Raw genomic sequence first — 11,140 nt, 5'->3', positions numbered from 1 at the left:
GAGAGGGTGCAGAGGAGGTTTACTGGGATGGTACCACTAACCTCAGTTAAGAGGAGCTGCAATTGTTCGCTTCAGGGCAGAGAAGGTCAAGGTGTTTGGATAGAGTGGGCAGGACAGGGTGAAAGTGTTTCCAGCGGGGGGGGGGGGGGGGGGGCGTATGGAGAGGATTTAAGCTCATTGGGGAGGGGGGTTTAAGAGCCGGGGGAGGGGGACTAATTGGATAGTTGGTTCAAAGCACTGGCAGAGTGATGATGGGCTGAATGGCCTCTGCTGTATCATTCTATGACGGATATTTGGTTTAGTGGGGGGAAACAAAACAGGATGAAGTTGAGGGTTTCTGGAATTTCCTTCCAGGGTTAGCAATTGGGGCAGGAATGATGCCAACATTCAAAATTGGATGTGTTTATGTGGATTCATAGAATTATCATAGAATTTACAGTGCAGAAGGAGGCCATTCGGCCCATCGAGTCTGCACCGGCTCTTGAAAGAGCACCCTACCCAAGGTCAACAACCTCCACCCTATCCCCATAACCCAGTAACCCCACCCAACACTAAGGGCAATTTTGGACACCAGGGCAATTTATCATGGCCAATCCACCTAACCTGCACATCTTTGGACTGTGGGAGGAAACCGGAGCACCCGGAGGAAACCCACGCACACACGGGGAGGACGTGCAGACTCCGCACAGACAGTGACCCAAGCCGGGAATCGAACCTGGGACCCTGGAGCTGTGAAGCAATTGTGCTATCCACAATGCTACCGTGCTGAAAAGAAGGGGGTGGAGGGATACTAGAACATGGTAAGGAAATATGATTCGGACTGTTTGCTCATTTAGAAGGTTAAACAACACGGACTGGTTGGCCTGTTTTTTAAAAAGAATTTTTTATAAAATTAAAAAAAAAATTTAGAGTACCCAATTCATTTTTTCCAATTAAGGGGCAATTTCGCGTGTCCAATCCACCTACCCTGCACCTCTTTGGGTTGTGGAGGTGAAACCCACACAAAAACGGGGAGAATGTGCAAACTCCACACGGACAGTGACCCAGAGCCGGGTTCGAACCTGGGACCTCGGCGCCGCGAGGCAGCAGGGCTAACCCACTGCGCCACCGTTGCTGCCCTGGTTGGCCCGTTTTTGTTGTGCTAAAACATTGTTTCTATGGGGTTGGCTCTTGCGGGGGGTGGGGGGGTGCAGGCGCTGGCAACGGCGCTGCTCCCAATGGCCCCAGGAAAGTATTCGGCGAGTCCGGTGGTGGTGGCCACGTTGAAGAATTGAGGCAGTTTAGATAGCATTTGAAGCTGGGGGCCGGCTCGCGGGGGGGGGGGGGGGGGGGGGGGGGGGGTTGCCGATTAGCGATTAGGGGGAATCATGGGTCCGAGTCGCGGAGGATGGATGCGGGATTTCGGGTTGGGAAGGGTGGAGGACGGTGACCAGCACCATCGCACAGCCCGCTCCCCTAGAAGCCATATTCGGGGTGTAGGACCGGCTCGAGCTGCAGGCAGGTGTGGGGGCAGACGTTTCAGCCTTCGCCTCGCTGATTGCTCGCAAGCGGGTCCTGTTGGGGTGGAGGTCAGCTTCTCCCCATGTCTCGGCCTGGTCGGGGGACCTGCTGGAGGTTTTGACTCTGCACTTTCTGGAGTTGGTTACCGTTGACTGTTAGGGGGGGGGTGGAGGTCTTCGTATGGGGTTGCTTTGTACTGTAAAATTGTTGAAAATTTGCTGAATAAAAAAACTTTTTTAGAAAACACATTGTGTCTTTGCATTGACCTGTTTTCAGTGGGATTTGAGGTCATGGTTTCAGTCTCAAACACTCCAAACTGTAACCCCAGATTTACATAGAATTTACAGTGCAGAAGGAGGCCATTCAGCCCATCGAGTCTGCACCGGCTCTTGGAAATAGCACCCTACCCAAGGTCAACACCTCCATCCTATCCCCGTAACCCAGCAACCCCACCCAACACTAAGGGCAATTTTGGACACTGAGGGCAATTTATCATGGCCAATCCACCAAACCTGCACATCTTTGGACTGTGGGAGGAAACCGGAGCACCCGGAGGAAACCCACGCACACACGGGGAGGATGTGCAGACTCCGCACAGACAGTGACCCAAGCCGGAATCGAACCTGGGACCCTGGAGCTGTGAAGCAATTGTGCTATCCACAATGCTACCGTGCTGCCCCAATGTTTCCACCTGAAGGAGAGGACAAACCTAGAGGTCATCAATTGGCGATAATCACTTATAAATCCAATCGGCTGTCCGTGTGGAGTTTGCACATTCTCCCCGTGTTTGCGTGGGTTTCGCCCCCACAACTTCCAGATGTGCAGGGTAGGCGCATTGGCCACGCTAAATTGCCCCGTAATTGGGAAAAATGTATTGGGTACTCTTAAATTTATATTTAAAAAATAAATCCAATCGGGAATTCAGGGGAAACCTCTTTACCCAGAGTGCGGTGAGAATGTGGAACTCGCTCCCTCAAGAAGTGGTTGAGGTGAATAGTATCGATACATTTAAGGGGAAGCAGGATAAACACACGAGGGAGAAAGGAATAGAAGAATAGGAGGAACTTCTTCACCCAAAGGGTTGTGAATCTATGGAATTCCTTGCCCAGTGAAGCAGTAGAGGCTCCTTCATTAAATGTTTTTAAGATAAAGATAGATAGTTTTTTGAAGAATAAAGGGATTAAGGGTTATGGTGTTCGGGCCGGAAAGTGGAGCTGAGTCCACAAAAGATCAGCCATGATCTCATTGAATGGCGGAGCAGGCTCGAGGGGCCAGATGGCCGACTCCTGCTCCTAGTTCTTATGTTCTTATGTTATGATAGGGTTAGAGGAGGAGTGATGGGTGGAGGCTCATGATGTTGGCATGGACCAGTTGGGCTGAATGGCCTGATACTGCACCGTAAATACGATGTAACCATGTCATAAACTTTTGAGACCTGAGGTTGGTTTTGGTGGAAGCCACTTAACGATGTTTACTACCCTGGTAGGAGCTCTACAAACACTTTATGAACTGGTACAAAGGCAGCCAAATCGCTGAAATAACAGAGTCCGACTTCGCAACATACGTGAGTGCTACTGATCCCCTCCAGCAGTAACCTGGTGACCTCTGCTTGCCGGTCAAACTCTGTCTGAGCCGATCGTAACTCTTGTTCGGCCTGCAAATGGAAAAGGTGGGGGAGGGGGAGGGGGGGGGGGGGTTTGGGTGGGGGTGGGAGAAAGGTGAAACTAGGGTAAAACTGTACATTAAGGCAACGGTCTGCACACAAACCAATGCTGACTCCCACCGCAAATACCTTAGCCCAAATTCCTTTCTTTCATGTGGTCACCTGCCCAGTGGTCTGGATGAGTGAGCTAGCAGCAGCCCAACCCGTCAGGATTTGATGATTTTTTAATGATGGGTATTGAGTCCCTCAAAGACGAGTTAGTTAGCTCTGTGTCGATCCGCTTAGTGGTTGCTAACTTCATCCGGTCTCTGAACCACATCAGGGGTGAGTTAAAAGGGTGCGAGTGTGTAAAATATGCACAGTTACTGCCGTGTACGGTGTACACTTTCAGCGCCATTAAACCTGTCCATGTGTCTTGGCCAATGTTTCCGTGGAGCCCACGGCGGACCGGGGTAGAATAAAGCATAACAACGGGCCTCCCATCCAATGTATGTGACCAGTGTACACCCTGCACTCCTGCTACATTTTCTAAAGTCCTTTTGTAGTTTCCATGACTTCAAGGCGGCCTATTGACTTGGTGCAACAATGAACAGATATCATGTAACTGTGCACTGCTTCACTCTGCTATCTGAAATATAGAATTAAAACAAGTGATTTTATTACATCATAAGAAAATTACAAGTACTAACCCCCAGATGTCAATGCAATGAGCCAATTAAAATCACAGAATCCCTGGTGCTGAAGACCATTCGGCCCATCGAGTCTACACCGGCCAAGAGAACCCTAACTAAGCCCACACAACCCTACCCGATCCCCGTAACCTCACATCTTTGGACATAAAGCAGCAATTTAGAACGGCCAATCCACCCAACCTGCACATCTTTGGACTGTGGGAGGAAACCGGAGGGAATTAAAGCAGACATGGGGAGAAGGTGCAAACCCCACACAGTCGCCCGAGGTCGGAATCGAACCCGATTGCTAATTGGTTGCTAACAACGGCAAAGAGCTTTAGGGCGGCACGATGGCGCCTCACGGGCGCCGAGGTCCCAGGTTCGATCCCGGCCCCGGGTCACTGTCAGTGTGGAGTTTGCACATTCTCCCCCGTGTCTACGTGGGTTTCATCCCCACAACCCAAAGGTGTAGAGGTTAGGTGGATTAGCCACGCTAAAATGCCTCTTAATTGGGGGGAAAAAAATAATTGGGTACTCTAAATTTAAAAGAAAATTGCCATGAATTTTATGATAGATGGTTTCCCAATGACTTCGAAATGTCCTGAATTACTTTCAGTCCTTGCGATATCTAAACGTTGATAGGAAAATGCAAGGTGACACAAAAATGAGCAAGATGGAAAGAACAAAATCACAAACTACTGATTTAGGCTGGCGGCATGGTAGGTCTTGCAATAGTTTACACGCTGGAGGCCGAGGAGGGCAGCCTACTGAATTTCTCCTCCCAGAATGGAGGTGATTTCCCTCGCTAATTACTTCCAGGGAACACACCCCTGCTGTGTGGGATCAATTTTATGCACAGAATTGGAAACATCCTCCACTGACTGCCTCCTGCTTTTATCGGCAGACTTTGCTGTAGTTTCGGTCATGAGCTCAGTTTGCTGTGGCGGGCAGAGATTCCCGCTTAAATCTTCTTTGCTGTAAACCCTGGCACAAATCCCACCCCTGTCGCTATGAATTATACAAAATAGCTAACGATGGACACGTTGTGGTAGTCACCACTAGTAGTATATTACATGTATTACGGCACTGCCCGTATAGTAGAGGTACATGGGTAAATCCCTGCCTGCTGGCTCCGCCCAGTAGGCGGTGTATAAGAGTGTGTGCTCGCCGGGGCTGCAGCCATTCTGGTTCCAGCTACAGGAGGCACAACATCTTTGCTCAATAAAGCCTCGATTATTCCACTACTCTCGTCTTGGTGGTAATTGATAGTGCATCACACGTTATATGTGCCTCCTGTCCAGATTCTACATGGAGGACAGTACTGGCAGATTGGACCAGTCATGTGTGCTAGCGCGCACCAGTACATGCAGTGTTTGGGCCATGTCAGGCTCCGCCTGTACTGTGCGTTAATGGCTGGGGATTGATTATTTTTAATCGAGAGGGAAGATGTCATGGACTTTTCTCAGGGAATTTAAGGAGGTATGGATTGTGCTTCAGAAACCATTTCTTTGGTGACTCTATATTGGACCTTTCTGAAGAACAATGAAGGAGCTGTGAAAGAATGAAAACGACAGAGAAGTTTGGAAGGGAGGCGGAGACGGATTGTGATGCTGTTGTCACCAGCCATGGTGATTTACGTTGACAAAAGAGGATAAGGAATAGGAGCTGGGATGGACCATGTGGCCCACTGAGCCTGCTCTGCCATCCAGCAAGGTCATGGCCGGTCTTCGGCCTTAGTTCCACCTTCTCGGGGCCCCTATCCGTGAAAATCCTTAGAGGAGACAGGGCTTTGGGTGCTATCTCTCGAATCGGCATTCCTGGCTCTCTGGGGTAGAGAATTCCAAAGATTCACAACCCTCCGAGTGAAGAAACGCCTCTTCATCCGAGTCCTAAATGGACGACCCCTTGTTCCGAGACTGTCACCCTGTGTTCTAGGTTCCGTAGCCAGGGGGAACTGCCTCGCAAAATCTACCCTGTCAAGGCCCTTGAGAATTTTATGTTTCGATGAGATCACTTTACATTCTTCTAAACTCCAGGGAATGTAGGCCTAGCCTAGGTTTGAGGGGGTCTCTCATTGCCTGATGACATGCACATGGTCAGGAGCATTGGCTTGCTTTAAGTCGCCAGTCTCGCACCCATCCTGGAATTAGGAGTAATTCCAGAAAATGGTCCTAGAGCCCACTGCCCCAGAGAAATCCCGATCAGCCAATGACCGGCTGCTGTGTTGCACGTGCGCAGCATTGGCAAGGCAGTTAAACAGAGGGAAGGATACCCCTAGTGAGTAAAGCAGACACTCATTAGAAAAAATGTTTGTCTTGAAATGTGCAACTAGAAGGTTTAAAAACATCACCCTGTGTTTAGAGAGAGAGAGAGAGAGATGGCATTAGACACATTCCAACAATTGTACAAAAGGCTAACACCAAATCACCAATAATTCATACCTTTGTCGCAACCTTCACCTGGTCCAATAAAAAAAAATCACATACTTACATTTCCCCGTATTAGACAAAGTGATCAAATAGAGATTGAGACACCCAGCTGAGGTGAATTGCAATTTATTATTCAGCACAAGACAATCAAGATTGGGCAATTTGATAGGATGGTTGAAAAGCATTCCGATTGGGTGCAAAGGGTTAAAATCGGGGAGTATTTCCCCTAGGCAATTGCAAATGAACCGAAAAAAAAGCACCACCCTGGGGTTAATAGGGGTTACTACACAAGCAGCATGAAAACATGGCCAAGGGTATTCCATTTTCAAAGATTGTCCAACTCAGGGTTCTCTCAGGTGACCCAATCTTGGCAATCAGACACCAGAAAACGCATTCAAGCAACCAGAACGTCAATTTAAAATTAGAAAATGAAAGACTATGTCCAAGATCCGGCCTACCCCTTTTATGGGTAGGACCGGAACAGAATCTAACACGAGGTGGAGCTGGCTGCAGCTTCTGAACCAGGATCAGAGTCCATTTGATAGGAGAGCTTGGATTGGCCTGGGGCAGATCGCCAATAATCAATACATGGCCAATACTCTGAACTTATATCGATCATTTTCTAAAACAGTCCTTATTCCACGCGTGGTTAGTCAATCAAATCATTAACGGTAGTGTTGAATTTTTTTAATAAAAAAGTTAAAAACAGTTCTTTAACATTTCCGAGGAAAAGCCAAGGACTGTATTTAAAGCTGCAATAAATGATCTAGAGAATAGGTTGCATTTTTTTTTTGTCTTGGAGGTGAAGGACATCATTAATTTCCTGAGCAGGTCACCACTCTTGTGCTTTTTAAAAATACAAATTTGCATCTTTTAGATAAATGGACTTGGTTGACAGGGAACTGGAGAGTCATGGGATACCTGCAGCAAGATGGAAGGCTGTAGTTGTGCATTGACACGTCAGCGCTCCACACAATCAAGGTCCGCTTGTGGCAGAAGTGGATTATGGTGAGAAATTGTGCAAGAGCAGGGGTACATATTGCAGCTTTAACCCTTCAATCGCCTCCGTCCCTTCACAAAAGGCATGAAAAGACTAGACTGTAGGTCACATGGTAAGTACAGAGGGGAAAGGTCAAACACTGTGGCAACCAGGGAGGCATCACTATACTTGACCTATCTGTACCACCTTGACCTAGCACCTTGCCCCGCCCGGCACCTTGCCCCAGCACCTTGACCAGGGCGGCTTTAGCTCACGTTTGGATGGAATTTACAGATGTTTACATCCAAAATGTTAAACAGAGGAGCCAAATTTGACTTTTGATACAGAACCAGTGTTGAGCTGAATTTCTTCACCACTGTGTGTCAGTGTTTTACTGTGCGGGTGGGATTGTCACATTGAACCTCACCGCTATCGGCTGGGGTAGAGCAGTCAGCCAGCACTGTTATTCAGTGGGTCCCACGGCTGATCTCCTATCTCAACTCCACCAGACCAACATGATTCCCATTTACCTTCATTCCATTTGTAACCAAAGTCCTGTTGACCCCCTCAGGAATACCCTGGGCGACTGGGCAATGACAGCTCTCTGGGAGGGAGAGACTGTCAAAGATTCACAACCTTCCAGAGCGAAGAAGCCTCTAATCCCTGAGCTGGTCCCCATAATACACCTGGTGGGTGGATGGGTGCTGAAATCAGCAGCTTGCCGGCCATATTTAAATGAATAATTAAAGGACAATTAGTGAGCATATTGACAGAAATAATACACTGCCCATTCCATAATACAGTTGGCATGGGCAGGTGGGTGAGAGTGGGCAGGCGGGTGAGAGTGGGCGGGCGGGTGAGAGTGGGCAAGTGGGCGAGAATGGGCAAGTGGGCGAGAATGGGCAAGTGGGCGAGAATGGGCAAGTGGGAGTAGGCAGGGGGGTCAGAGAGGGCAGGTGGGCGAGAGTGGGCAGGTGGGCGAGATGGGCAGGTGGGCGAGAGTGGGCAGGTGGGCGAGAGTGGGCAGGATGGCGGGAGTGAGCAGGTGGGTGGGAGTGGGCAGGAGGGCGGGAGTGGGCAGGAGGGCGGGAGTGGGCAGGAGGGTGAGAGTGGGCAGGAGGGCGAGAGCGGGCAGGAGGGCGAGAGCGGGCAGGAGGGCGAGAGCGGGCAGGAGGGCGAGAGCGGGCAGGTGGGCGAGAGTGGGCAGGTGGGCGGGAGTGGGCAGGTGGGCGAGAGTGGGCGGGAGTGGGCAGGTGGGCGGGAGTGGGCAGGTGGGCGGGAGTGGGCAGGTGGGCGGGAGTGGGCAGGTGGGCGAGAGTGGGCAGGTGGGCAGGAGTGGGCAGGTGGGCGAGAGTGGGCAGGTGGGCGGGAGTGGGCAGGTGGGCGGGAGTGGGCAGGTGGGCGGGAGTGGGCAGGTGGGCGAGAGTGGGCAGGTGGGCGAGAGTGGGCAGGTGGGCGAGAGTGGGCAGGTGGGCGAGAGTGGGCAGGTGGGCAGGAGTGGGCAGGTGGGCGGGAGTGGGCAGGTGGGCGGGAGTGGGCAGGTGGGCGGGAGTGGGCAGGTGGGCGGGAGTGGGCAGGTGGGCGGGAGTGGGCAGGTGGGCGGGAGTGGGCAGGTGGGCGGGAGTGGGCAGGTGGGCGGGAGTGGGCAGGTGGGCTGGAGTGGGCAGGTGGGCGGGAGTGGGCAGGTGGGCGGGAGTGGGCAGGCGGATCAGAGAGGGCAGGCTGCTTCTCTGCAGTCTGGATGGAAAATGTCAGGAAGTGAGTTTGCGCACTGGGGGAGCAGTCCACCTTCCTCCCCCAACACCAGATGTGACCCCCTTCCTTCCTCGCCAGATGCCCAGCAAAACCCAGCACCCCGCCATTAACCCCGTCTCGTGTTCTTGGACCCACCTCGCCCCAAGTCACAGAATTCCTACAGTGCAGAGGACATTCGGCCCATTGAGTCTGCACTGATCCCCTGAAAGAGCACCCTAGCTAGGCCCACTCCCCTACCTTACCCCAATAGACCCATCTAACCTGCACATCCTTGGACACTAAGGGCAATTTATCATGGCCAATCCACCTAACCTGCACATCTTTGGACTGTGGGAGGAAACCGGAGCACCCGGAGGAAACCCCCGCAGACACGGGGAGAACGTGCAGACTCCGCACAGACGGTGACCCGAGGCCGGAATTGAACCCACCACAGCCCCGCCCCCTCCCCAAATTGCACCCTCCCCCAAAATCCCAGCCTCATCTCAGTCCTAAGTGGCTGACCCCTTATGCTGAGACTGTGACCCCATGTTCTAAACTCCCCAACCAAGGGAAACATTTTCTCAACATCCACCTAGTCAAGCTCCTTGAGAATCGTTCCTTGGCTCAATGAGATCACCTCTCAGTTTTCCAAACTCCCGGGAATAGAACCCTCGTCTTCTCAATCTCTCCTCATGGAACTACCCCTTCAGCTCAGGGACCAGTCTAGTGAACCTTCACTGCACTCCCTCCACGACAAGTATGTCCCTCCCTAGGCACGGACACTGGAACTATACTCCCGGTGTGCCTCACAATGCTCTGTACAACTGCAGCAAGACTTCTGTACTCTTGTACGCCAATCCTCAAAATAAAAGCTAACGTACCAGTTACATTCCTAATTGCTTCCTGTCCCTGCATGTTAACTTTGTGATTCACTTAAATAGCAAGTTCCCAATGTCAAAAATGATGAGCATGATGTGGAGATGCCGGCGTTGGACTGGGGTGCGCACAGTTAGAAGTCTTACAGCGCCAGGTTAAAGTCCAACAGGTTTGTTTCAAATCACTAGCTTTCGGAGCGCTGCTCCTTCCTCAGGTGAGGAAGGAGCAGTGCTCCGCAAGCTAGTGTTTGAAACAAACCTTTAAAAGTAATGAGTTCTTCCTATCTACAGTGAACTTTGACGTTTCTGTCCTCACTCATTCTCTCTCTTTCACCAAGGATGTGGAGGCTTTGGAGAAGGTGCAGAGGAGGTTCACTGGGATGTTGCCTGGTATGGAGGGCGCCAGCTATGAAGAGAGGTCGAGTAGATTAGGATTATTTTCATTAGAAAGACGGAGGTTGAGGGGGGACCTCATTGAGGTCTACAAAATCATGAGAGGTACAGACAGGGTGGATAGCAAGAAGCTTTTTCCCCCAGAGTGGGGGACTCAATTACTCGGGGTCACGAGTTCAAGGTGAGAGGGGAAAAGTTTAAGGGAGATATGTGTGGAAAGTTCTTCACGCAGAGGGTGGTGGGTGCCTGGAACGCATTGCCGGCGGAGGTGGTAGAGGCGGGCACGATAGCGTCATTTAAGTTGTATCTAGACAGATACATGAATGGGCAGGGAGCAGAGGGATACAGATCCTTAGAAGATAGGCAACAGTTTTAGATAGAGGATCTGGATTGGCGCAGGCTTGGAGGGCCAAAGGGCCTGTTCCTGTGCTGTAATTTTCTTTGTTCTTTGTTCTATAGGCTGGAGACAGGAATGAGATAACGATGTCCGGGTTACTGCGCAGAATATGAAGGGTGCTCTTTGCACTTTTCCAAATGGATCATGGACAGGTTAAAGTTTTTAATCGCAATGTGTTCCATTGCCAGTTTCACTGTCGGACACTCTGTCCCCTAGGGGCGGGCCTGGGGGAGGGGGGGGTGAGTTAGGGGATGGGAGGCACACAAGGAGGTGAACAATCAGCATTCTGCTCTCTCTGCGCCCCGGCATTAATTGTACCCGGGGCACAGCCTCCCTTGCGTCGAAGTCTGCGTACAAACCACAGCGGATTGGCCTGCCACCCTCCTGGTTTATATTCAGCGCCCACCACCAGCCCTTCCACACTCAAAGCCTTCCCTATTTCTCGCCCCATGTTACTGGGGTAGCACAAGTCAGGAACCCTCGCCCAGGGCGGGAGTGC

The 11,140-nt window shown here is 51.2% G+C and overlaps 1 protein-coding gene across 6 annotated transcripts in view; it reads right to left on the bottom strand.

The window, feature by feature from the left end:
* LOC140399294 (endophilin-B2-like) overlaps positions 1 to 11,140 on the bottom strand; it is a 134,890-nt gene that overhangs the window by 17,620 nt on the left and 106,130 nt on the right. For all 6 annotated transcript variants that reach the window (XM_072488784.1, XM_072488781.1, XM_072488783.1 and 3 more), the window contains one exon: positions 3,065 to 3,154. In XM_072488784.1, the coding sequence (XP_072344885.1) occupies positions 3,065 to 3,154 (90 nt within the window). The remainder of the gene's footprint in view (positions 1 to 3,064; positions 3,155 to 11,140) is intronic.

Source organism: Scyliorhinus torazame, chromosome 22, assembly GCF_047496885.1.
Source record: "Scyliorhinus torazame isolate Kashiwa2021f chromosome 22, sScyTor2.1, whole genome shotgun sequence".
NCBI lineage: Eukaryota > Metazoa > Chordata > Chondrichthyes > Carcharhiniformes > Scyliorhinidae > Scyliorhinus > Scyliorhinus torazame.
This window is presented reverse-complemented; position numbering and strand designations above follow the sequence as displayed.